This window comes from Ursus americanus, chromosome 21 (assembly GCF_024610735.1).
Source record: "Ursus americanus isolate L20-20 chromosome 21, mUrsAme1.1.p, whole genome shotgun sequence".
Taxonomy (NCBI): Eukaryota; Metazoa; Chordata; class Mammalia; order Carnivora; family Ursidae; genus Ursus; species Ursus americanus.
The window spans coordinates 51,019,424-51,046,108 of record NC_142147.1 but is presented as its reverse complement, the minus strand read 5'-3'; the positions used below and the strand labels follow the sequence as shown (position 1 = coordinate 51,046,108).

The 26,685-nt window shown below is 52.0% G+C and overlaps 3 protein-coding genes across 6 annotated transcripts in view; 2 read left to right on the top strand and 1 right to left on the bottom strand.

Annotated features, from left to right (window-relative positions):
- Positions 1-317: 317 nt before the first annotated feature.
- Positions 318-4,364, bottom strand: ATF5 (activating transcription factor 5). 2 transcript variants are annotated; one of them, XM_045772098.2, is made up of 3 exons: positions 4,228-4,364; positions 2,554-2,850; positions 318-1,645 (listed from the first exon to the last, which is right to left on the bottom strand). In XM_045772098.2, the coding sequence occupies exons 2-3, from the start codon at positions 2,729-2,731 to the stop codon at positions 993-995; spliced, it is 831 nt and encodes a 276-aa protein (XP_045628054.2). In that variant the 5' UTR covers positions 2,732-2,850; positions 4,228-4,364; the 3' UTR covers positions 318-992. The 2 variants fall into 2 exon arrangements, with proteins under 2 accessions (XP_045628054.2, XP_087727121.1); XM_087870995.1 differs by lacking the exon at positions 4,228-4,364 and adding an exon at positions 3,874-3,936.
- On the top strand, positions 4,165-26,685 carry NUP62 (nucleoporin 62). Its single transcript, XM_045772097.2, has 2 exons — positions 4,165-4,303; positions 23,907-26,685. Exon 2 carries the CDS (start codon positions 23,971-23,973, stop codon positions 25,549-25,551), a length of 1,581 nt encoding a protein of 526 aa, XP_045628053.2. The 5' UTR covers positions 4,165-4,303; positions 23,907-23,970; the 3' UTR covers positions 25,552-26,685.
- Positions 4,181-26,685, top strand: part of IL4I1 (interleukin 4 induced 1) — a 34,954-nt gene continuing 12,449 nt past the window's right edge. For 2 of the 3 annotated variants that reach the window (XM_045772096.2, XM_045772093.2), the window contains exon 1: positions 4,181-4,303. The gene's annotated coding sequence lies outside the window, so the exon portion shown is untranslated. The remainder of the gene's footprint in view (positions 4,304-26,685) is intronic. The other variant, XM_087870994.1, reaches the window with a different exon arrangement.

Below are 26,685 nucleotides of genomic sequence, written 5' to 3'. Positions count from 1 at the left end.
CAGGCTCTTCCGCTATGAGCCTGCTTCTTCCTCTCCCACTCCCCCTGCTTGTGTTCCCTCTCTCGCTGTCTCTATCTCTGTCAAATAAATAAATAAAATCTTAAAAAAAAAAATATTTTTTTTTTATCTTTAAAAAATGGTCTAGATCTGAAAGCGGGTCTTGTGTCTTTACCATTTCAGTCATCCCATCTGGCCTTGGCCATGTGCCTGGAGTGCGTGCTTAACTCCAAGTATTACCTGTTCTGTCTACTGTTAGTATCGTCTTTGGCCCGAGACTGCCCTCCCCCCACTTCTCTCAAAGACAAAGACACACAGACCAGAGGAAATTGATTTTATTTCCGCTCACAAATCACCAAAAGGATCAGTCCCTGCCCTCCCTCACCGAGATGCAGCCCCTCCCCCAACACCTTCACAAACACTGATTTCCTCCCAGAGCTAACCACCAGTCACCAGTTATGGTCATCCCCCACCCTGCCCACCTCCCCGTCTACCTGCATATTCACCTGCTCTGTGAAATTGGCCGCCTTTTGGCTTCCTGCCCAAATACACTTCCCCAAAGTCACTTGGCTTGCTTTTTGCTTATGTTGTTAGTAAGGTGCCATTCCTGAAACCCTCCCCGCCTCACGTCCCCAGCAGCTCTCCCATCCTCAGTTGCACATTCATTCTGTACAGCTTCCTGGCCTCACTTCCCTGAGACGCCAGGTTTGCAAGCTCTCCCCTGCTTCCCCAATTCCCTGCGGGCCCCAGACCCTCAGCTGTTACTTGAGTGTAGATGCTGACTAAGGCCAAACACTCCATGATTCTGGGGAGGGGGAAGGGGAGCAGATTCAGAAATGGACAGGAGAGGAGACAAAGATCAAAGGAGAGGGGAAGAGGGAGGGAGGGACAGACAGGGAGCGGATGATGGAAGGACCCTCCTACCTCAGCCCCAGAAACAGAAGTGAGCTGGAGCTGAACACCAGTGCCCTCTATAGCCCAAAGCCCCTGCCCCCCTAGCTGTTCCGGGTCCTCTGGCTTCGAGCCTTATACACCTCGATGAGCAAATCCTTGACATATTGGATCTCACGCTCCACCGACTCAGCCCTCTCCCTCAACTCCCGGTTGCGTGCCTCCAGCCCCTGGCACTCGCCCTCCAGGGCCTCGCCCTCTGCCCGCTTCCTCTGGCGGTACCTCAGAGCCGCTGACTTGTTCTGGTCTCTCTTCTTTTGCTTGCGGTCCCCTCGGGTGGTGGCAGGATTGGGGTACGGGGCTGGGCGAGAGGGCGGAGGTGGAGGAGGAGGGGGCTGCTGTGGTGGGGGGAGAGGCGCCAACCCCGAGTCTCCCTGCCCGGCCTCGCTGCGGCAGTAAATGGCCAGCAAGTCAAGGGTATCCAAGGCAGGGGGCTGGGGGATGTCAAAGGCGGGGAGGGGGAGGGAGGGTGCTGATGGTGGTGGCTGCGGTGGTGGGGAGGATGGTGGGAGGAGTGGAGCATCGAGGAAGAAGTCTTCCATCTGTTCCAGCTCCTTCTTGAGGAGAGAAGCCATGGCTTCCAGGTCAGGTGGGGGTGGGGAAGGTGGAGGAAGGGCACCTGAGGGCAAAGGGGGTTCCAGGGGCAGGAGGGCTGTAAAGTCCACCCGCTCAGTCATCCAGTCAGAGAAGCCGTCACCTGGAGGATTGGAGGAGGGACATAAATGTCGAGTTCCTGGTCTTCCACTCAACCTGGTGCTCATTCATGCCATTCATTGAGTGAAACCACCAAGCAGCCAATTGATCAACTGATCAATGAATCATCAGACCACTCAACGAATCAGCCAACAAATCAAACATCTAACCAACCAGTTAACCCACCAATCAACTACCCAGCCAACCAACTTAACCACCAGTTGGCCAATCAACTCATTGAATGAATCAGTCAACCCACCAAGTCAACCCATTAACCAACCAACCAATGAACCAGTCAACTAAGCAATGACCCCAACAATAGAAGTCAACCAGACATTTCTTCAACCATTCCAACGTCTGCTCTGATTACCCTACATCTGTAGTTTGATTTACTCTTCTTAAAAGGCAAACAATACAGTCTGTTTCATCTTTATTCATTAATTACTGAGAACCCACTATGTGCCAAGCATTTGGGATACACTAATGAATAAAATAACTTCTGCCCCAAGGCCTCTGGGGATGCTGTTTCCTCTACCTGAAAAGCTCTTCCCTTGGGTCTTTTCAGGGCTTATTCCTTGCCAGCCTTTAGGTCTCAGCCAAAATACCTGTGTGTTTCCTGGCTACCCTCTCTAAACTAGGACTCTGTTTTCATTTTTCAGCTCAGGTACTAAATGTTTCCCACTTATCCCAACCCATCATCAACTAATTTGCCTTTTGTCTGCCTCCCCAGTTAAGAGAGTTCCAGGAGGACAGGGATTAGGTCAGCTTGTCTCAGCTGTATCCCCCAGCACCTAAAGCAGCCACTGGTGCATTGCAGTACTCAATAAATATTTATTGAATGAATCAATGAATTCTTCTCCCCTGCCCCCATGCCCCAGCTCACCCCACCTCCATTCCCCCACCTGCCCTTACCTGCCAGGGGCTCTCCTCCCCCTGGGAGCCCGCCCTCCAGGGCTCCCCCAAGGATTTCATAGGGGCCCAGGGGGGCAGGGGCCAGGGGGAGTTTCCCATAGTCTACGAGCCAGCCCAGCCCGCTAGCTGGGAGCAGGGCCCTGTCCAGCTCCAGCCCCAGGGTCGCCAGGAGTGACATGGCTGCAGCACAGGCTCTGGGCACGGGTGGCAATGAAGAAGGCTGAACCAACAGCTGGAAGGAGGCTCTGGAGGTTGCTCAGCTGGGCAAAGACAGGCACGAAGGCGAAAGTGGAAGACCTACAAGTGAGACAAAAGTAGGTGGTGTCAGAGGCCATCCTCATCCACCGCCAAAGTCGCAAGAGAAACCAAGCCACACCACCACGTCCCCAGGGTCCTCCCTTCCCCTTCCAACTAGGCTGGAGACTGCACCTTGCCCTATCGGAATTCTAATCGATGCTTTTTTCCCCAAAATCTCTGAGCCCCACCCACTCCCAAGGGAATTCTCTTTAGGTTCCAGTTACTTTTCCTTAGAATTCCCAAGCCCCACTCCTTCCAATACAGAAACCTAATGGTCTCCCAGGGGAATTTCCCTAAGCCCCTCCCACCCGCCCCACAACAGTCCACTTCGTAAAAAAAAAAAAAAACACAAAACCCAATCCCAGGAGATTTTTCTTCCAGCCACTCCCCTTCCTCTAAAGCACTTCCTTTAAGCTCCACTTCCATCCCAAAAGGCCAGCTCAAATCAGTTTCCCGGGGATTCACCCAGCCCTGCCTCTCCATTAACTTGGCCTATCTACCCTGTCCCACGGTTTCCTTTGGCATTTACGATGACCGCCCCAGCCCCGCCCAAGTCTCGCCCCCACCGTTAACCCTAACCCCACCCCTCCCCGATGATTCTCCAGAGGCCCCGCCTTTTCTCCAATCGAAATCCCACCCCTCGGCTAAATTTGCTTGGTCACGCCCCTCCTCACAATGGGCCCCACCCTCCCCAAGCCCCACCCTTCGCGGCCGCTGTGATCCTAGTTCCACCCCTTTCTTAACCGGTGGCCTCTAAGCCTCGCCTTCCGCCCTGTCAATCTAAGTCAGCCCCACCCCCCGCTCGCCCCAGCAGGTGCCTGAATGAAACGTAAATTGTGCCGAGCGCCTGCGCAACGTGGAGCCGGGAGAGTGGAAGGGACCGGCGGAGAACCGGTCCACAACCCGACTCTTACACACGCGGCTCTCTCGCCCAGGGCCAAAGCGCATGCTCCGGTACCGATCCAACTGCTCTCTCACGCCTGCAGGGGTTGGGGGGGTCAGTGCGCATGTGCGGCTGCTTACTGTCCGCCCTTCACAGAGAAATTCGGGCTCTGGTGGAGTTGTGCACGTGAGCAACGGCTCGCGGACAGACTCGTTTCCCCCCCCCGCCCCCCCCCGCTTGGGGCTAGTGCGCAGGCGCATCTGCACGCAGATCATCTTTAAACGCCAACATTCTCTGGGAGAACGCACCCCTCCCCCCATCGGGCCGAATGCGCATGCTCGACCACGTGCCAACGACGCGTCTTTCCTCTTCTGCGCCTGCGCGACCGTGATTCCTCACTCTCGTCTCCCCCGCCCCCAGACTGGTCGTGAAGGCCGCGAGCTTCGAAAGGGCGGGAAAGGCGGTTGGAGAGGGAGGGGCGAGCGGTTACTTACTCCATGGCTGCGGAAAGGAGAGGCGGCGGCGGCCTCGGCTGAAGGAAAGAAGGCGATAGAGAAGAGCGCAAGCGCGGTGAGCGCGGAAACGGGCCGGGACACGGAGGGGTCGCGGCTACAGAGCCATAGCCAGGGCTGTGCGGGCGGAGATGGCGTTTCGGTAACCTGAGGAGAGATTGTGATCTGAGGACGGGGAATGAGGCTGCTCCGGGGACTGGGGACAGATATACCGGGGGTGGCGCAGCACGGCCCGCCTGGATCCTTCCGCGCCCCGCCCCGCGAGGCCCCAACCGGGAGGCGGTCCTGGCCCCTTCCTCTCGGGGATCCTGGGATCCAGTCCCCTCCTCCTCCCGACCCAGAGAGTTCGGCCTTTTCCTCTCTGATGTGGGGATCCAGCCCCGTCTTCCTTCCTACTCCAGGGGTTCCGGCCCCCTCCTCCTGATCCGGGGTGGGTGGCCCTTTGCTCCCTCTGACTCTAGGGTCCTGTTCTCTGTCTCTCTAACTGAGGTCCAGTCCCCCCACCCCCTGATTCTAGTAATCCAGTGCCTCTTCTTCTCTGAGATCTGCACCAGTTCACTTTTCGTTTCTTTTGCCCTGCTTCCCGAATTTCCGGCCAGCCACATGCTGGTCTCTCCATCCCCCAACTGCCGCCCCACGCTGAGAACCCTTTTTGTGGGTTAGACTCTGGTCTGAGTCACAGTGACACCGCGCGCTCCGTTCAAATCTCAGACCTGCGACGGTGGCAAATAAGTTCTGTAGTCTCGTAGATGGGGAACTACCTATAAAATGAGGAAAATAATCAACTCTGTGAAAATTAAATAATTCGATGCCTGTGAAACCCAGAGCCGGGCTCTTAGGTGCCTGTTCGACGTATTTGGTTTTTAATAACCCCACCCCTTTCTGGGGGTCCATACTCACCCCTTCCTCCTGCCCTCGCAAGAGCCGCAGACGTTGGACTATCCAACACCTACTAGTAGGTCATTCTTGTGTCTTCTTCACTCCTTCAAGTTATCAGTAATTTGCACCCATCCCCACTCACCCTTCCCTGTTCGGATGATGGACGCTCAGCCGCATTCGCGGTGCGCAGTTGCAGGGAAATAGGCATTATCACCCTATCTTTTCTCCATCCTCTGCCTGCCTCCCATCAGCCATTATCCAGAACTCATCCAGAATTCCTTCCAGAAGGTCCTCTGCTTCAGCTGCCCCCCACTGGATCAGTTTACCAACCCTGCCCCAAATAGGGAGATAGATCTGCACTGCCCTTTACTAAAAGAGGGGGAGCTTCCTGGCCATTCCCTCCCTGTGCACTGGGCCCTCCAGTAACCCAAGTAGGTGTGGGTCTTTGCTTCAGAAACCCCTCCAGTTCCCACCTTGCATCTGTCCACAGGAGAACACCTGGAGTTCAACTTAACATCAAATGTGGTGGTTATGAGATACAGTGAAGGCGGGAGAACCCTTATCTTGAGAGTTATCTGGGAATGAAGATATGCAGGCTTCTGTTGCATGCAGGAAGACCTTCTTGGGATCTGGCTACTTTCTTTTTTTTTTTTTAAGATTTTTTTTTTTTTTTTTTTTTTTATTTATGTGACAGAGAGACAGCCAGTGAGAGAGGGAACACAGCAGGGGGAGTGGGAGAGGAAGAAGCAGGCTCATAGCGGAGGAGCCCAATGTGGGACTCGATCCCGGTACGCCGGGATCACGCCCTGAGCCGAAGGCAGACGCTTTAACGACTGCGCTACCCAGGCGCCCCGGGATCTGGCTACTTTCAAGTAGAGTACTTACTGTCCACTCTGCCAGTATTTGAGGACTTGACCTATAGGGGCTAGGTTATTACCTAGGCAGCATAGAGTAGCAGTTACGTGCAGATTCTGGCACCAGGTTGTTGGGTTCAGACTTGACTCTACCCCACTTACTAGCTTACTGGCAATTTCTCTTCCCTGTGCCTTGGTTTCCACTAATAGTACCAGAATAAAGTGTGGAGTTGAGTTAATAGAAATGTAGCAATATACGTGGCGGTTAACAGTGCTTACTTCTGGGACACCTAGCTGGCTCAGTTGGTAAAGCATGTGACTCTTGATCTTGGGGTTGTAAGAAGTAGAGTTTACTTAAAAAAGAAATACTGACTACTTCTAAGTACTGTTATGAGGATTCCTTAACTTAATTCAGGTCAAGCCCTCCGATTAGTGCCTGGCAAACAGTAGGTGTTACATGGCGGGGGCGGGGGGCGGTTATTATTGTTGAGATGGATGTGTTTTATCTGCGCTGCTAGGTAGTAAGTGCTTTAAAAGATCTTCCAGCCTTTTAAATGAGACTTAAGGACTGACCTCCTTCCACTTCTCAGTATAGATATTTGAGCCATAGCAGGTAGGATTAGGGTGGACTCAGATAGACTGCTGACAGTAAGTCTTGTCCATCCCGTGTCCCCCCCACCCCAAGATCTTGAGTCTTCTGAAAAGATCTTTTAGTATGTACACGTGAACAAGGTATTTCTTTTAATTAAGTTTTTATTTTAGGATAATTTTATATTTACAGAAAAGTTACAAAGATAGTACAGAGAGTTTCTGTATACTCCTCATCTGTTTTTCCCCGTTGTTGACCTCTTACGTTACTGTGGTGCATTTGTCACAACTGAAGAACCCACATTGGTATGGGCTTTTAAAGTGCATGCTTTATTCTGATTTCACTAGTTCTTAATGCTGTTTTTTTTTGTTCCAGGATGCCATATCACATTTAGTCATCGTGTCTCCTTAGCTGCCTCTGGTCTCTGCAGCAGTTTCTCAGACTTGGCTAGGTTTTCATGACCTTGGCAGTTTTGAAGAGTGCTGGTTGGTTATTCTATGTAGTATCCCTCAATTTGGTTTTGTCTCATAGACTGGGATTATGGGTTTTTGAGAGGGTGGCCAGGTAGGATATTTTTTAGTAACTGGAAATGAACTTGCTTAGTGTGGGAATCATGTTGCCAGCTGCATGCCACCTATGCCGACTGCGGACACGTTAGGGCAGGGACCCTGGTTGTCCTGTCCCAGCCCCTTACACCTTTTTCTCTCCAGCTGTTGGATCTCACCCTGTTCAGCCCTGGTGCCAGCTGTCCCACCCAAGCAGCTTGACTGATTCCTACTGAGTGGGTGCCAGTTTGCACACTTAGCTCCCTAGCCCTTCCCGGTGTATTCTAATTTGTAGGTGGTGGGTCATCAGTCACTACCTTTGAGCCCAGGTCTTGGCACCCTCAGCCTTCTCCTGTGCCTACTTTTGACCCAGACCCATGGCACTTCCAGGACTCAAATGTCGCTGCTTCCCTCAGCTTGCAGAGTCCTCCAGGGTCCAGGTGCCCCAGTCCCTTCAACTCCTGAGCTGGGGCTGGGAGCATGGGTGGGGCTTCTGGGGACTCTTTTTCAGTGCGGAGGAGCCAGGCTTAGGGAGTGAGGTGGTTATTGCAGGCAGGTTGCATCACCCTGGCTCTTTGATGGGGAGGGGGAGTGGGGGGGTTCTCTGGGGGCCCTGGCTCACCTGGCAACAGTTCCTGGTTAGCAAAGCCCTAGAGCCCTGAATTGGGAGAAGGTCCCAGCACAGCAAGGGAGGAGACAGGAGAGCAGCCACCTGTGCGGGACCCTGAGTATCTGAGATTCAATGCTGAGAAGGGGCCTCAGACTGCAGAAGCTAACCTGTTTGTCTTGCAGGGGGCAAGACTGAGGTCCCAAGAGGTGAAAAGGATTGTGCACAATCATAGTGCTAGTTAGAGCCCAGGCCTGCACAATACTGCACAGCTTCCAAGGCCCTACAAGCCCCAGGGAGAGCCTGTTTCCTCTCAGATCTATGAGGTCCCTGACCCCCAGCCTAGGGCATAGCCTGCTGGGAGGCCACTTCATGCAGACCTTCACCTCAGGTTTGCTGCAGCTCACAGTTGCCAAATTCTATTGATTCTGACCTGGTCCTCCCCATCTCCCCTGCCCTAGTGGAGGCCCTCCTCACCAGCTGCCTTTCACTGGTTTCCCAATCAATGTTATGATCGAAAAGGGACAGAGTTTGCATCAGATGGACCTGGATTCTTTCTGAAGAGGTGCTAGGGCAGGTACCTGGGTCATGCGGGGGCTGAGGGGTGCGGGGTTGGAGACTGACGTCCTAACAAACAAGGGCAGGAAGGCCAAGGCCATCCCAGTTGGGGAAAGGGCAGTGTAGGGGCCAGTCATGTAGAGCATCGATCTGCCACGTGGCCTGGTAGCTCCAGAGCCCTTCCCTCGCTCCTGCTGTATGGCCCTGGGCAGAGGCAGCCACAGCTCTTCCAGCCCAGGTAGGCCCCGTGCTGCTGCACCAGCTCTGGCTCCTCGTCCTCTTCTGTATTGGTTTCCTATGGCTGCTGTAACATACCATCATAAACTTAGTGGCTCCAATCAACACATATTTATTTCTTTTTAGTTTTGAAGACTGCAAGTCTAAAATAGGTTCACAGGGCTGTTCCTTCTGGAGGCTGGAGGGGAGAATCCATTTTCTTGCCTTTCCAGAGGTGCCTGTGCTCCTCGGCTCATGGCCCTTTTTGCATCTGTCTGACCTTTGCTTCCATTGTCTCCTCTCCTGTTTTCTCCTTTGATCTTCTTGCCCTACCTCTTACCAGGGCCCTTATGGTTATGTTGGGGCTCACCCAGATCATCCAGGAGAAATGTCTTTATCACAAGATCCTCAATTTAATCACATCTGCAAACTCCGTTTTACCATGTAGGGTAAATACATTCACAGGTTTTGGGAACTAGGATGTGAACTTTTTTGGAGAGCCATTATCCAGCCTACCATACCTCCCTTTGGGAGCCTGTTTTCTCATCTAGGAGATGAAGGCTAGGGTCAGCCCTAGGGTGCCCCTTCCCTTGCCTACCGGGACTAGCCATAGGAAAAGGATGACGCAAACTGAAGATAATTGACCACATAGTGCCCCAGAGCTCAGGATGCCATCACTTACTGCTGTGTGATCTCCAGCAAGATAATGTACTGTACCCCTGTGTGCTTCAGGGGCCATCGCTAAAGTGGGGACAATAACAGCCCTCCGAGGGCAGTGGATAAGGACTGCAGAGATAATACATGAAAAGGCCTAGAACGGTTCCTGGCTCAGCGAGTAAGCCACCTCTGTAAACCCAGAGGGCCTGTGTTAGGGAGAGGCCAGCAAAGCCCTGGGACACCCAAAGGTACAGGTGTTGTTCAAGGGTTGCCCAACTTTCTGGATAGCGATGCCGGCCTGGCGGTACAGAGCTTCCGATTTTACAGAAGTTGAAAATCCAGCATTTTCTATAAGATCCAAGTTTTAAAAGATTGGCAAGTAATTGGGAGAAATCCTAACAAACCCTGAGTGTGGTTAGACCCTGACCTTTGGTTCAGTGATTTCACCCCACCCTCAGATTTGTAATCCTCTCTGCCCAGAGCAGAGAACAAAAGGAACCAAGTACCCCTCTTTCCAGAGTTGCTGAGAATTTGGACCACACCCCTCCCTGCTGGACTGATGACGTTTGAGGAGGAGTAGGGCCTTGTTCAGATCCAGTCCCATGTAAAGTCAAGAGGGCTGTGTTTGTGGGGAGCAGGGAAGGCGGTCTTAGGAATTGTCCTTGAGGGTTGGGTGCCTGCCAAAGAGGGGCTGGTGTCTTATTGCTCTGTCCGTTCCTTATCAGCTGTCCATGCCTCCAGCCAGAGGCCACCAGGAGCACATGTCGTTGAACAACTTGGGTTTCTTGCTGTTGCAGCTAGGGAGCTACCCACCACTGGGGCCCTCAGGGCATCTCAGTAAGCGAGTATTAAGGAGGACTTACGGGAGCTGGGTTAAAGTGACTTTGGGGGAGGGTTCAGGGAAGCAGGGTTTGCTCTGGATTGGAGGCTGAGAGGCAGAGGCCAGTCGGGACTAGCTATCTTTATCTTATCTAGAGCCAGGAGGGATGAGTGGAGCTAATGCTATGGTTAATGTGAGAAACACCTGTCAGCTCTGGCAGGAAGGGGATTTGGGTCATATTTATACTTTGGACAATGTTTGTGCTTTTGTCTGTGTTGAAACATGATTCCAGAGTGGTCTTATTTTGTCTTGGTCCACCACAGTCAGAGTGGCCCTGCCTGGTGGTGGTATCCTCAGCCAGGACCTGGCTGCCAGGGCTGCTTTCCCATTCCCAAAGCAAACCAGCTCATCCTTCCAGATAGGGGAAGAGAAGTGGAGAGCCCCTGCCATGCGGTGGGCCACACATGTATAGTTCCCATGGGGTGGCTTGAGCACGGAAGAAGGCAGCAGGACCTGAACCCTGCCAGCACTCCTGGGATGGCCAGTCGTAGTGGGAACTGAGGGGATCAAGAGAGAGAGGCAGAGGCAGGGGACCATAACGAGAAAACCTCATAGTTCCCTAGGTGCCCCCCCCCGCACATGTGGGGACTGCCCGTAGAGGGCATTGGGTCAACACCAGCAGAGTCCCACTCTACATTCAAGAGCCCTTTGCCCTTCTCTGCCTGCCCCCACCCAGAGCAGGAACAGATTGCAGAGGTGGGGACAGGAAAGAGCAGCTGATGCGGCTCTTCACTCCGAGCCTTCATGAGTCTCGCCTGAGGCTGGAGAAGGTGGACAGCCACTGGTTTGGATTCAGAGTGAAACCTGTCCAAGTCTGGAAGGTGATGGATATGCCTGAGATGTCCTTAAAGAGTGGGAAGGGAGTAGTAGACGTGGCACATAATGGCGGTTGGGGTGGAAAAGTCACATTGGAGAGACTGGTGAGTAGGTAGCTCAGCTCTGGGGTTGGACAGCCTGGGTCGGTACTGACTACCTGTGTGACGTTGGGTAAGTTACTAAAGTTCTCTTGACTTTAGTTTGCTCATCTGTAAAATGGGTTCATGAACAGGTCCCACCTCATAAAGTTGGGAGTCAGTGCAGCTAAAGTACTGCAAACAGCCCAGCACATAATAAACATCCAGAGATGTTAGCATGGCAATTGATACCTTGTGGCAGGTAGGGGCTGTGATTGGTTTCTGGTTCTCAGAGTCAAAGCCACTTTGTCCCCCACTTCTGGTGGCTTTCACTTGGTCCCCAGAGAAACGATCTTCATGGCAACTGTCTCTACCACAACCCAGCCTGCACCTTTTCCTCCTTCACCAATGACTTTACTGCCTCTCCCCCGAGATCCCGGTGTTGATTACAGAGAGTGAGGCTGGGGAGGGAGCAGAGGTGTGCGTGATTCTACAAAATTCTGTCTTTATAGAAAAAAATACCACCTGCTGTGCTCTTAGAGTCCCTCTCCATGTGACCCCGATGCCCAGCTGCATTTCTCAGGGAGCCCCTGATGGCCTCGCAGCTGACTGGAGCATTTTGGCTCTAGTCTCCTTCCCAGGCCAGCTTTACTTGTCTCCAGAAGAAAGCATGATCCTATCTTTGGAAACTCCTCTGCCCAGCCCCTGCCCCAGGGTAAAGTCAGGATTGAGCCTGGCCCCCGCCCACCCCTGTAACCTCACTTCTGCCTTCTTTTTTTTTTTTTTTTAAAGATTTATTTATTTATTTATTCAACAGAGATAAAGACAGCCAGCGAGAGAGGGAACACAAGCAGGGGGAGTGAGAGAGGAAGAAGCAGGCCCACAGCGGAGGAGCCTGATGTGGGGCTCGATCCCGTAACGCCAGGATCACGCCCTGAGCCGAAGGCAGACGCTTAACCGCTGTGCCACCCAGGCGCCCCTCACTTCTGCCTTCTCAACCCCTTACTGGTATCCTATGCCTGGTTGGTTGGTTTATTGGCTTTACTTTGAGATATTGTATAATGCACCCCCATTTATTAAAGCGTACAATTCACGGGTTTTTAGTACATTCACAGAATTGTGCAACCATCACCATAATCTAATTTTGGAACATTTTCATCATTCCCAAAAGAAACCCCATATCCCATATCCATTAGCAGTCACTCCCTGTTGCCCCATCCCTCAACCCTTGGCAACCACTAACCTACTTTCTGTCTCTAGATTTGTCTCTCCTATTCTGGACATTTCATGTGAATGGAATCATGTCATAGATGGTTCTTTGGCTTTTGAGGTTCATCCATTTTGTAACATATATCAATACTTCATTTTTTTTTTCTTTAGAGGGAGAGATTTTTTTTTTAAGATTTTATTTATTTATTTGAGAGAGAGAGCATGAGCAGAATGAAGGGCAGAAGCAGAGGGAGAAGCAGACTCCCCATTGAGCAGGGAGCCCTAAATGGGGCTTGATCCCAGGACCCTGAGATCATGACCTGAGCCGAAGACAGACGCTTAACTGCCTGAGCCACCCAGGCACCGCAATACTTCATTCCTTTTAAAAGCTAAGTAATATTTCATTTTATGGATTTACCACATTTTATCTATTCATCAGTTGATGGACATTTGGGTTGTTTCTATTTTTTGGTTGTTATAAATATGCATGTACAAGTTTGGGATGGACATATGTTTTCATTTCTCTTGGGAGATACCGAGGACTGAGATTGCCGGGTTATAGGGTAATTCAGTGTTTAACCTTTTGAGGAATTGCCAGACTTCCACAGTGGCTGCACCGTTTTCCATTCCCATCAGCCATGAGTGAGGGTTCTGATTTCTCTACATCCTCACCAACACTAGTCCATCTTTATTACCATCCTGGTGGATGTGACCTGGTATCTCATTGTGGTTGTGATTTGCATTCCCAGATGGCCAGTGATGATGGCCCACATCTTTTCCTATGTTTATTGGTCATTTGTGTATCCTCTTTGGCATCTCGTGGTGTGGGTTTGTTTGTTGTTGTTGTTGTTTTTTAAGGTTTTGCGAGGGAGAGGGAGAGAGGTAATCTTAAGCAGGTTCCACACCCAGCATGATGCAGGCCTCCAGCTCACAACCCTGAGATCATGACCTGAGCTGAAATTAAGAGTCGGATGCTTAACCAACTGAGCCCCTCAGGCGCCCCTGGCATCTTGTGGTTTTAACACAGGTATTTAACACCATTCCACAAGGCAGCAAGCCCTTGCCTCTCCGAGCTTTTGCCTAGAATGAGGTGTTGACTTAACTCCTTCCTACCCTAACTCCTTCACATCCTTCAAAACTAAGCTTAAATATCCCTTCGTCCTCTAGGAGTGTTTCCCTGACCCTCCCCTTAACCCATTTCCCAGGTGAAGGTAATCACCATGTCCCCTAGGCTTCCAGTAGGTTCTAACCAGAGCTCTTTCACAGTGTCATCCTATCATTTATCTTTTTTTGTTAATCTCAGTAAATTAGGAATTAGTTGAGGGCAGAAGATCTTATCTTAATCATCCTGACTTTGACATTTGTGTCGACATTGGAAAAGGTACTTAACCCTAAAAGGGAAATATAGGTGGTACCTACCTCTCAGTTGGAGGGGTCAGGACTAAAGAAGTCAGTACACAAAAATCACCTGGCGCAGAGCAACCCCTGGATCTCTTTATTCCACTGACAAGCATTTGCTGAGTGCCTGCGATGGCCAGCAGCTATTACTATCACTGGGGATGCCGCAGTGGAAAGCACAGACAGAAGTGCTGCCCTCATGTAGCTCACGTTCTAATGGAGAGACAGACAGTACGTGAAATCCGTAAGTTCAGCGTATTATTTCAGATGGTGCAAGTCTTAAGGGTAGCCAGGGAAGGGGAAAGACCTGAGTAGGTGACATTTTAGCAAAGGCTGAAGAAAGTAAAGGAGTGAGTCATGGGGACATTTGCGGGGAGCATTCAGGGATGAGGGGCCGGCCGGTGCAAAGGCCCCGAGGCAGGAATACTTTAGGCAGTTGAGAACAAGTGGGGCTGGAGTGGAATGATGGAGGGAAAGAGTGGCTGCCAGTGAGGGTACCTTTTGGCTATTGGGAATAATGCCTCTGAATATTTGTGTACAGGTTTTTGTTTGAGTACTTGTTTTCCGTTATGGTAACTTTTTCTTTATATTTATCACTAGTTTCGTGAAGGTGGTGACCATATCATATTGTCTTTGTTGCCCAGCTCAGAGCCTGTCCTGTTCTAAGTCTTAGTGGATGTTTGCTGACTGAATGAATGAGGATATTTGTGAATTACCCAACACATGCTGGCATATAATGAGTGCTGAATGGTTAGTGCTTTTATCATTTTTTAATAGATGCAGTAGGTACATCAGATTGATGGAGCTTCCTAATCTCAGGTGCTGGCAGGTTGTAGGGAAACGATTCTCTCCAGGAACTGCCATTTAGAATAAAAACAGGTAGAGGCAGGTTGGAAGGCAATTTGGTTTACCCCCAGGAAAACCGAAATGCAGGTATCCATGGCTAGCAACTCAGCTTCTGGGGAATCTGCCCGGAAACACGCACCTGTGCCAAAGAAGGTGTGAGCAGGCATGCTTGTTGCAATATTGTTGATGAAAAGAAAAATTAGAATCATTTCGTCTCCTCAGGCTGTGAATGCATGCACAAATACGTAGATAAAAGGTACATGGCAGCTTTTAACAGCACTACCTCACAGGTGTGGGAACCAGGGTGGAGGGTAGTGATCAAGAGAATCTTAGCTTTGTTGGTGATGTGCAGGACATTATTTTAAAGAAAGGACTCGTGTATTGATTGTGCAGTTAAAATTTAAATGTTAAAAATGCAGTTAGAGAAAAAAATCGTCCAGTAGAAGAGAAACAAAACTGTTCTTGGCTAAATAGGTAGGGGGCCCAGCACCAGAATATTCCTCATATCTCTTCCAGTCCTATTATTTTATATTGAGTCGTTTTAGAATCTTCCTTAAAATCGACTCTTTTGTTTCCTGACTTCTTTTCCACAGGTCTTAACCTGATTTGTTTTCCTATGGAAATTTGTTTTTCCTGCCACCTGAGCTCCTTTGGGTGTAATTCCAGGCCTTGGAGTAAAGGAGAATGTAATTGCTAATTAGCTGGGAAGTGACTTCTTGGAGTAAACCTGGTGTTTTCAGGGGAAGGCAGGAAAGGAAGAGAAGGCTGGGAACCTATGAAGAAGCATTTGGGTACCAGCTCAGGGCAGCGCACAGGAGCAAGCAGCCGAGGCAGGATGTTGGCGCCTCTGCTGGACTGGCTCTCCTCTGCCCAGTAAGGGTAATGAGCCTGCATGAAATGACTCCTAGGGTAGTGAAAGTGGAGGGTGGATCTGGCATGTGACCTTTCCTGTACGGCAGGGTAGAGAGCGCACAGCATTTGTTTAAATGCATCAAAAAAATGTGGAAAGAGGCGCAGGAAACCTAACCACTTGTCTTCAGGGAATAGAGCTGGTGACTGTGGGGACGGGGGAGGATGGAGACCACAGTATTCCCTTTGGAATGTAGAACCACGTGATCAAACTATCTGTTCACAAAAAGAATTTAAATTTCATTTTTAAAACAGCCACCACTGGGGGAGCCCCATGCTCAACAGGGAGTCAGCTTCTCTCTCTCTCTAAAGTAAATGAATAAATCTTTTAAATAAAAATAAAATAGCCACCCCCACATCACTGGGTAGGTTGAGAAATGGAGCATGTGTGACAAAGCTGCCTCCGCAGTTAGCGCGCAGCGGTGTATAAGAATCTGATCGTGGGGCTCCACCTGGGGGAAAAGACAGGCAGCAGTGAAACGAGCTCGGAGGCTTTCCACAGCTCGTCCCCCTGAGGAGCAGACAGACAGATGGACAGACACGCCTTCTGTGTGTCCTCTCTTCACAGGTCTCTAGCACAAGTTCGTTACACCTGGGAGGTTGAAGGGCCTTGAATTTGCGGGTCCTCAGGGAGGAGCAGGCTTAGGAAGTTGGGACCAGAATCCCAGGCGGTCTAAGGGGGTGAGAGGGCCGTTGAAAACAGGTGGGTGTCAGTCCCGCCTTCCCTTTTGGGGCACCATCCCTTCACACTGCCACGAGCACTGAGGTTTCTCTTCTGCCAGTTTGGCTTACAAAAGCCTCCCGCCTTTCTTGGAGGCTCCGTTCTGGGCAACCAGGGTCGGACATGCCCACCAGGCACGGGGGTTGTGTAAGAGCCTGACGGAGTGGCCCAGAACACTACCAGCTCCTCCCCAGCCTCCTGGGGGAGTCCTTAAAAACAAAGGAGATTCTTTCACATAGACTCCTCCTATGGCTTCATACGGCAGCCTAGTCTAGCTGCACCGACCCCTCACTGCCCTGGAGCTCCCCCAGCACCCTGCTTGCTGACTCTCGGCCTTTGCCCTGCTGTCTCTTCAGCCTGGAACAGCGGAGACTCGACTCTGCCTTCGCTGTGGTCTGGTTACCAAGCTGCTCGCCGCTTATCAGTTGATTTCCATTCCTGAAGGGCTGGCTCTCTGAGCTCACCTGTTCCCTGAGGGTTAGAGGATTTTTCTTTGACTCGAGGGAGAGAGAGGAACTGATTCAAGAGATGTTCAAGAAGCAGAGTTGGCTGACTTGGGGTGAGTGGCCAGTGAGCTCTGTTTTACATGTTGGAGAGGCAGCCCACAGGAGAGAGATGATCGCGGGGACATGGGACAGCGGAGCGGACAGGGAGTTCCTGCGCTAGCACAGTACCAGCAGGCGTTTGAGTCTCCTTGGTAATCGGATTTCCCTGGCTGGGCTGATGGGAGCCAAAGGCAAAGGTACCTTCAGTCTCTGATTTTCCCCCTTTTCTCTCCTGCTGCCACCTCCTTTGCTCCCCTTGTTTCTCTCCTCTTCCGGTCTCTCTTGAGCCCATCGTCACATGCCCCCCAAGTCTTAAATTGCTAATTTTTTTAAAGATTTATTTATTTTTAAAGATACTATTTTTAAGTAATCTCTCCACCCAACTCGAATTTACAACCCCAAGATCAAGACTCCCATGTTCTACGGATGCATTCAGCCAGGCGCTCCATTAAATTGCTAATTTGAGGGGGATGGCTCCCACAGAGATAGTTCTTCCTTGCTTCCTGGGCTCAGCGTTGTTGGCAGCGCCACCAGGTGGCCATGGGCTGAAATGTCAGGAGCATCTGCCCCAGTTGCTCCCGGAACTTGCATTAATAAGAGGTTATCTTTTCCTGGGCTCCAAGGGCGCAGTTTGCTAAGCGCCCAGTGCAGATCTGTGAGCTGTAATCCCTGTTTTTCATATGAGGAAACAGGCATGGGGGATGAATTTAGAATCTTAAGATCCCAGGGTTAGGAGTGAAGAAGCAGGGTTCGGGCCAATGGGTTGCAGAGCCTTGCCGAGTGACTGACAGAAAAGGACGAACAAAGGCAGAAATCCTCAGTCTGGACTTTTTTTCTTTTTTTTCCTAAGATTTTATTTATTTATTTGACAGAGAGACAGTGAGAGGGAACACAAGCAGGGGGAGTGGGAGAGGAAGAAGCAGGCTCCCAGCGGAAGAGCCTGATGCCGAGCTCGATCCCAGAAACGCTGGGGTCACTCCCTGAGCTGAAGGCAGACACTTAACGACTGAGCCACCCAGGCGCCCTACGCAGTCTGGACTTTTAATGACAGCTACAGGCCTACTGTCTGCAGTCCCTATGACGGCTCATCAGTGGACTAGAAAACGCTGGAGTCATAATCCCAAGCCCCATCAAGAAGCCCTGGGAAAGAGAGCCCTTTGGCTGGACTCACTGCTGCCCCAAATGAAGTGGAGTAGAACTGGTATGAAGGAAGAGGACATGGGGTGTCTCAGCCATTGAGCGTCTGCCTTTGGCTCAGGTCATGATCCCAGGGTCCTGGGATCGAGCCCTGCTCGGCAGGAAGCCTGCTTCTCCCTCTCACACTCCCCTTGCTTGTGTTCCCTCTCTCGCTGTCTCTCTCTGTCAAATAAATAAATAAAATCCTTAAGAAAAAAAAAAAAAGGAAGGGGACAGCAGCTGTCTCCACCCCAGTGAAGGAGCCTAGTGTGGAAGGGTCACTTAGGTTTCTGAAGTGTGAGGAGGAAGCACAGTTCGGGGATCAGGAAGGGAAACAGTGTTATTATGGCTTTGTCTCCATTGGATGGACTAGCCTGGCAATCTACCTCTGTGACCTGGCCCCCAACCCCACCTTCCCACAGCCTGCTGCTCTGGCCAGAGCTGTACAGCTGTACAAAAGCTGTCCTGCATATGTCGCTGTCTTGGTGACTTGTCTGCCCAGAGAACGCCATTCATCCCTTAAAACTTAATTCTGACAACTCCTCCTTCCTTGCTCCAAGCAGAACTTCAGGACTTAGCCCTAGAAAGATCTGGATTCCCATCCTGGGACTAGTGTTTGCTATGTGACTTTGAAGAAGTTACATCACCTCTCTGAGCCTGTTTCCCATGCAGGAAGGATTCATTGTGCTGCTACCTAGTATTCCTGGCCCAGTACCATTACATAAGTGGCGCTCCATAAATGGTAGTTCTTAATTGTCAGTCACTCGCAGTTATTTATGGAGTGCCTGCTGCATGCCAGGCACTGCTCTAGGTGCTGGGCCTAATAGTAGTGAACAAAAGCAGAAAATCCTGCCCTGTAGGCTGACGCTGTCACCATCACCAGCCCTTCTTCTGCTCCCTGGCCACCTTGTCCCTCCCTCTGTCATAGGTGGCCTGTCGTTGCTGGGTTTCACGCACATCCACACCCCTGGTTAAGTAACCCCAGCAGAAGGGGATGTCCACATTCTCAGAATCACAGCTCTCTGTTCTTTTCCCACCAGCTCCCCAGCTTCTGGGGCCCATGACTGCTGCACCCTCTCCCCTTGGCCCTGATGCACAGAGGCAGACCTGCCTTGGTCCCATCGCCTCTCTTCTCCAGCCTCTTCCTTGGCCCCAACTCCAGGATGTGTTTCCCATCCATTTATCTAGATTGAGTCCATCCTGTTCTTTCTCCCCCGTTCCTCTATCAGCTTCCTATTGTCGTAACAAATGATCACAAACTTAGTGGCTTAAAACAGCACACATTTATCCTCTTACAGTTCTGAAAGTTAGAAGTCTGAAATGGGTCCACAGGACCTCCTTCTGGAAACTCTGGGGGAGAATCCATCTTCTAAAGACGCCCTGCATTTCTTGGCTTGGGGCCCTTCCTCTTTCTTCAGAGCCAGCAACATAGCATCTCTCAGAATGTTCTTCCACGGTCACATCTTCTGTCTCCCTCTTCCACTTAAGAACCCTCACGGTTACATTTAGGGTCCATGCAGCCCATCCAAGGTAATCTCCCCATCTCAAAATCCTTAATTTAATCACATCTGCAAAGTCCCTTTTGCTGTGTGAGGTCTCATATTCACAGTTTTGGGGTTAGGGGGTGGACATGTATGGAGGCATTATTCTGTCACACAGACCCCCCCACACACACACATTGCCTTCTTAAGCCTTCCATTCCTTTGGTCCAAGGCTGAGGTCCCCCCATATTCATTCCCAAACACCCCTGTTCCAGATATAGGAAAAGGGCTGGGATAGGAAGGGAGGGAGAGTCCCTGGGCTCAGGAACAGTGGCCCCTGCCCGTTAACCACACTGGCCTCCTGTTGTCATGGCCGCGCCCCTCCCCTTCCCTGGGCTTTGTTCTAGCTCTTTCCTCAGTATGACTCAGTCAACCCCTTTACCCCATGCCACCGCCCTGTTCCCCTTTCCCTGCCCCACTTTTTCCTCCATAATGCTTAGCCTATTCTAGCATGCTGTAGGATTCTTTTTTTGAAGTTCATTTTTTTCCTGTCTCCTCTGCTGGAAGAGAAGCTCTATGAGAGCAAGGACTCACTCTCTCCATCACAGCGTAGTGCCAGGGCCTGGAACGGTACCCGTACATAGCAGGTGCTCAGGTGTATTTGTTGTGTGCGTGAATGTTGCACTACAGAGAGTTTGTTTTGTCTCTGTTGTCATCACTGTACACGATTAGGGCTAAGTAAATAGACACAGTTGGGATTTGGAGTAGCAAAGGACTAAAGAGGTCAGGTTAGTGGACCTGAGTGAAGTTGGAGGTGATGGCAGAGAACCATGGTCCTCAAAGCCAGGGGACAAGACGAGTCTGTAGGTCAGAACCTCTGACTCCCCCGGGCCATGAAGGCATGGGGATGTGGTTTGAAAAACAAGTACAGATGGAGGGCAGATAGCTCTGTCAGTAATTCGGTAACTTCGAGGCTGCCCCTCCTCACTCCAGGCCCACGTGAGCCACAGATGCCAAGTCTGTGGCCCCCCAGCCCTAAGCACTTGACCCAAGCACTGTCAGCTGCTCTTGTAGGAAAACTTGCCCCTTTGGTGAAGGTGGAAAAGCCTGTATCAGAGCTCAGAATAGTGTCTGTTCAGACACATTTGTGAGAAACTCCCAAAGTCCTGGTCTTGGTGGATGGCTTTGTTCACGTGAGACAGCCCCTGCAGAACCATCTCTTCACTTCATTTTTGCACAGACTTACACAGTTCCCAGATTGGGGTTCTTTCTTTTCTGTCCCCAGAGTCCTGGCTCCTCACTCAGGCTCTCGGCTTAGACCATCACCTCCCAGCCACCTGAGCCTCTAGCTTCTTCCCCTCCAGTCTGCTCCCCACACATGTATCTGGCTATGTTAGTCTCCCCACCCCTAAAGTTCCTCCATGGCTTACTCGAAGTCTGAGCCATCAACTTGTCCTTTCCCAACCAGCAGCTCCCATCACATCACACAGCACTATACACACATTGTGCTTGGGAGTCCCCGAGATCACTCTTAGGTTCAGTGATTAGCTGGAAAGACTCACAGAACTCAGCAAGAATCATGGTTACAGCAAAAGGAGAATCAATCAGCAAAGGTAAAAGGTGCACCAGGCAGAGTGTAGGAGAGACCAGTTGTGAGCTTCCAGTTGTCTCTCCTGGTGGAGTCATACGACAGCACTTAATTCTCCCAGCAACACCTTGTGACACCACACATGGAGTATTGCCCTCCAAGGAAGCTCACCTGAGCTTTGGTGTCCAGGATTTTTACTGGGGGTCGGTCACATAGGCTGGAGCGTCTGTGTGACTGACTGTCATTACTCTGTCTCTGGCCCCTGCAGAGGTCAAGCTGGCAGGGCTTGGAGGTTATCTCACAGGAACCAGAGAAGGGCCAGTCTTTTCTTTGGAATGTGCAGGGTTTGGATAACCCAGGCCCTCTGAGTCAACCCTTTACTGCATGCACAAACACACACTCCCTCCAGCCACACTTAGCACCCCAGAGACACACCTGTGTCTCAGCTTCTCTCTGCCTCACCCAGGCCCTTCCTCCCACCCACCTGACCGACCTGGCTGACCTTGCATCCTTCCACACTCAGCTCAGGAAAATGCTCCCTTATGTGACCCACACACACACACCCTCACCACCACCACCCCCCCCGCCATCCCTGCCTAGAGCCCCAGTACTGAAGTTCACGTTTGCCCTGTCTCTGCTACCTCAAGGGCAAGGGCCATGGCTTAGGTAACCTCTCTGGACCTCACTCTCCTGGTTTATGAAATAGACCTGCGTTTAGAGTAAGTGAACAATAATAGCCCTAAAGCGCGTAGCACAGGCTGAATCAGTGTGTTCACCACTGTTAGTAGATCCCTAGCATGTGTAGTACCGGAAACCGATGAGGCATTTAGTAAATGGTGAACCATTAAACCAGAAAAGCCCCCACAGACTTTTGTTTTTCTTTTAGTTTTGTAATAGTTGCTGAGAGCTTTTTATAAATGCTCTTATGGAAAAATTTAGCTGCAACTTATTAATAGAAGCTCTCGGGCTGAGTTCTTGAGAACCAAGACATGTAGGTGTAGCTATTCAGATCTTTGGGCTGCCAGTAACGGCAAACCTGGCGTGATGTGGCTCTGGAGTGAGGTGTGCACTCGCATGCAAGAAGGGGTCTGACACAGGGCAGTGTGGGCACCAGAGGCCCTGGGGGCTCAAACATTGCTGTGGTGAGAATGAAGGGACCTTTTCCAGGAGCCCCCAGAAGAGCTTTATAAAAATGCCACAGCCAAGGCCCTGCGCCCCCCCCCCCAAAAGAAACTGCCCCCGATGATCTCGTAGCAGTGTACGTTCTGAACACCCACCCCTGGGGGTGCTGATGGGCAGCCAGTTGAGATCTGCTGGCTTAAACCAGGCGGCCCCAGGGGCAGAGCGGACCGCATTGAGGTCATCTCCCTAGAAGCATGTGTCTGTGTGGAGGAGGAGAAGGAACTATCAGGGTCTGCCAGGAAGGCAGAGGGTGCTGTGGAAGTTGGGGAGGGGCAGCCACAGCAGGTTTCCTCTGGCCCTGAAGAGAGAGGGAAGAGGAAACAGGACGTGTGGATGCCTTCTCTGGGCCAGGCACTTGGCTTCTCTGTCATGACCTTGTTTATCCTTCACAGTGGGAGGGGATCGTCCTTCTCGTTAGAGTTGGGGACCTGAGGTGTAGAGAGGCTCAGGGGTAACTTGCCGCAGGACCCATGGCTTGTAGCAGAAGCAGAGTTCAAACCCAGGTCTTTTCTTTGTGTCTGGAGAACCAGCTTCGTGCCTGAGAAGAGGGAGCTGTCTTGCTGCTGAACTAACTCAGCTGTTTTAGATGAAGGAAAAATAATGTCTTCGGGGTGTTGGATGGAGGCTGGGGTACAGTGTGGTGGTCATGCCCCAAAGCAGGGCTTTGTGTCCTGTGACCAGATGGACCAACTTGGAGTAGAAATAAAGAGGGGTTCGCAGCCCACGGCCAGGTTCAGGGCCCACTGTGGGATAAGAATTGACAAGTTACTTCCATCTGAGCCTCTCTTTCTCTGTGCATGGGAACCATCGTTCCAACCTCCCTGTAGGACTGTTGTGAAGTTAGCCGTGGGTCCGGTGGCTAAGGAGAATGTATATAGCGTGGCACTGGGCACACCAAGCTGCCTCTCACCCTAGTGTCTACATTGGAATCGGCATTTCTCATCCTGTAACCTGGGGACCCACTGAGCAGTGGCAGCCGACCGTGAATTCGTGTTAAACTTGAGGTCAGCAACAACCCCCGGGTATCTGAGAACTTATTTACAGCCAGGTGTTCATAGGCCTTCCCTGGCTCCCTTCTCTTCCCTCACCAGAGCCAGCGCAGGGCCCTGTGAGCGTGGGTGACTCCTCCGGGCACATGATCACTTTCCCTCCCCCCACCCTCCTCCTCCCCACTCTGTGCAGCTCAGCTGCAGATGGCTGGAAGGATGAGGGGCTGCCCCACATGCACATTCTCTGTGCCCGACACCTGTAGGTGAAGGAGGCCACCTCCTCTTGAGTCCCTGGAGAGAAATCCCAGGGGAGCTCTAAGTTAGCTGACGTGGGTCCTGTGTCCACCCCTGAGTTAGAAGGAGGGCAGGGGGGTGCTCCACATTCCTCCGTCCTCCTAAATGGTCAGGGGTATGCACAAACGGGGGCCTTCAGGTGCCTCATGCCCTGCCATACAGCTCCGCTTTCTCTGAGGTCCAGAAAGACACTCAGGGTGGCACTCAGCCAGATCAGTCCACCACCTGCCACCGCGCGTTTGCATTCAGCAAGGAAACCTGGGGAACGAGTCCTGCCGGTGTTATTTTGTGTGCGTCTAGTCCCACTCTCCAGAGTACCTTGGATCTGACCTCCTCTCTAGGGGCTCTTTGGGCTTCTCTAGGGCAGCAGCTACTCCTGCTTGTGCCGAATGTGGCCGTGCCTGTCCCAAGCACATCTGGTTCCTAGCACATGACCCCAGGGCACAGGCTTATGCTTCTGGATCTTTCTTTTCTAGTTTTAACAGGGCCTGATGAGGTTATAGCAGGGAGTGGGATGGTGGCCACACATGTAATTACCCAGTCCCGCCACCCTCCAGACTGCCCCATCTTGCCATTGAGATCGCCTTTCCCAAACTGCCATCTGATCATGTATGTGACTTACTTTGCTTTAAAAATCTTCCCAAGGTTGCAGACACCGACGGATTTGCTTTGGGAGCCAGAGTAGCTGCCGCCACCAGAATCTGGAGCCATGAGCGGGTTTAATTTTGGAGGCACTGGGGCCCCCACAGGCGGGTTCACATTTGGCGCTGCAAAGACGGCGACAACCACACCTGCTACCGGGTTTTCTTTCTCTACATCTGGCACTGGTGGGTTTAATTTTGGGACTCCCTCCCAACCAGCTGCAAGTACCCCTTCTACAGGCCTGTTCTCGCTCACGACCCAAGCTCCAGCAACACAGACGCCAGGATTCAGCTTTGGAACCACAACTCCTGCTACAGGGGGAACTGGATTCTCCTTAGGGATCAGCGCGCCAAAGCTAAACTTGAGCGGTGCAGCTGCCACCCCAGCCACGGCACACGCTGGCGGCTTTGGGCTCGGCAGCAGCACCCTCACCAATGCCATCTCGAGCACCGTCACCTCCAGCCAGAGCACGGCACCCACCGGCTTCGTGTTCGGCTCCACCACCACCTCTGCTGCCCCGTCCACCACGCCGGGGGGATTCTCATTCACAGGGGGAAGCACGTCCCAGACCGGGACCTCAGGTTTCAATATTGGCTCGATGGGGACTTCGGCCCAGCCCACGGCACTTGCCGGATTGCCCTTCACTCCCGCCACTCCTGCAGCCACCGGAGCGGGAGCCACGCAGCCAGCCGCTCCTGCACCCACTGCTGCCACCACCAGTGCTGGGCCCACGCTGTTTGCCTCGCTAGCCACCGCTCCAACCTCGTCCACCGCCACTGGGCTTTCCCTTTGTACCCCTTCAACCACGGCTGGAACTCCTGGGGCTGGAACGCTGGGCTTCAGCTTAAAGGCCCCTGGAGCAGCTTCTACCGCCTCCACAACAACGGCCACCGCCACTGCCACCACCACCACTGCCACCACCACTGCAACCACCACCACCACTGGCTTCGCCTTGAATCTGAAGCCACTGGCACCAGCCGGGATCGCCAGCAATGCACCAGCTGCCGTGGCCGTGCCACCTGGGCCCAGTGCCAGCACTGGGGCATCCGCCAGCCCTGTGATGACCTACGCCCAGCTGGAGAGTCTGATCAACAAGTGGAGTCTGGAGCTGGAGGACCAGGAGCGGCACTTCCTGCAGCAGGCCACACAGGTCAATGCCTGGGACCGCACGCTGATCGAGAATGGGGAGAAGATCACTACCCTCCACCGTGAGGTGGAGAAAGTGAAGCTGGACCAGAAGAGGCTGGATCAAGAGCTCGACTTCATCTTGTCTCAGCAGAAGGAGCTGGAAGACCTGCTGAGCCCTCTGGAGGAGTCGGTCAAGGAGCAGAGTGGCACTGTGTATCTGCAGCATGCCGACGAGGAGCGTGAGAAAACCTACAAGCTGGCGGAGAACATCGACGCCCAGCTGAAGCGCATGGCCCAAGACCTCAAGGACATCATCGAGCACCTGAACACGTCTGGAGGCCCGGCCGACACCAGCGACCCGCTGCAGCAGATCTGCAAGATACTTAACGCGCACATGGACTCGCTGCAGTGGATCGACCAGAACTCGGCCCTGCTGCAGAGGAAGGTGGAGGAGGTGACCAAGGTGTGCGAGGGGCGTCGCAAGGAGCAGGAGCGCAGTTTCCGGATCACATTTGACTGAGTTGCCAGCCATCTTCAGGGCCTGTTGGTTCCAAGGGTGTTGGGGGCAGTGGGGAACGCGCAATTATTGTCTAGTTTTTGGTTGCAGTGAATACTTGTTTGTTCCTTTCTTTCAAATGACTGTGCCGTTGAGAACAGTTCTGTGGTTTGACTTTGCATAAGTGAAAATGGAAGTATTCTAAGTGCTCTGGTCCAGGCAGCAGTCTAGTGGGTGTGGTTTCTTTGCGTATCTTTTGTGTATCTCAGACCCCTTTCACTATGACCACCACCCACCCATCCTTCTTGCTCCATCCCCCTGGTAGAGAAGTGCTGGAGAAGTTCACCCAAAAACCATCTCTCCCAGCCAGGGTCTCTTGAGCGGCCACTCTGCCCAACACAGTCGTAAGTGCAGTGGAGAGTCTCTGTGCGCAAGGAGACGGCATCCTGGTGTAAGGTGTGTGCATGTGGACATTCACCCCCAGTACGAAGAAGGGACTTGTGAATAGGACCGACTGTGGAATGTAGAATTTTATAGGAGGAAGGAAAGGTCACATGAGGGACTTGAATGCAGTGTTGAGAAAAGAGTTAGACTCTCACCGAGGTCTTTACCTTGCCTGGCTGGCAGGCTGCCCCGTCCTCCAGGTCTCCTTATCTTAGGCCTGACCTCCTCCAGGAAGCCTCTCAGCTGCCCCCAGGCTGGGTCAGGTGGCTGTCCTGTGGTCCCTACAGAGCGTGCATCTTTGATAACACTTGCCGCACTGTCTTGTGCCAACTGTTTACTTCTCTGCCTCACCATTAGAGTGTGAGCCCCTGTGGGCAGGGACTGTGTTTCCTGTCCCTTTTGTGTCCTCAGCGCAATCCCTCTCGCATTTTCAAATGAACGAACAATGGAGATGAAATATGTCATCAAATGTTCATCCACAAAATGCCTGCTGAAATGGCCACAAGTGCCAGAGGCGGCCACAGACTTGGGTCAGAACTTGCCAGTGCTGGAGCAACCCTGGTCTTTACGGTGAGATCCGTGGCGTCCGGAAGACAGAAGCCAACCAGTTGTTTCCTGAGTGTCTTTTGTATTTGTCTTTATACTTTGCTGCACTGTCTGAGATACCTATGACTATATGTTGCTTTCCTAAATAAAATTTACTGTGGAACGAAA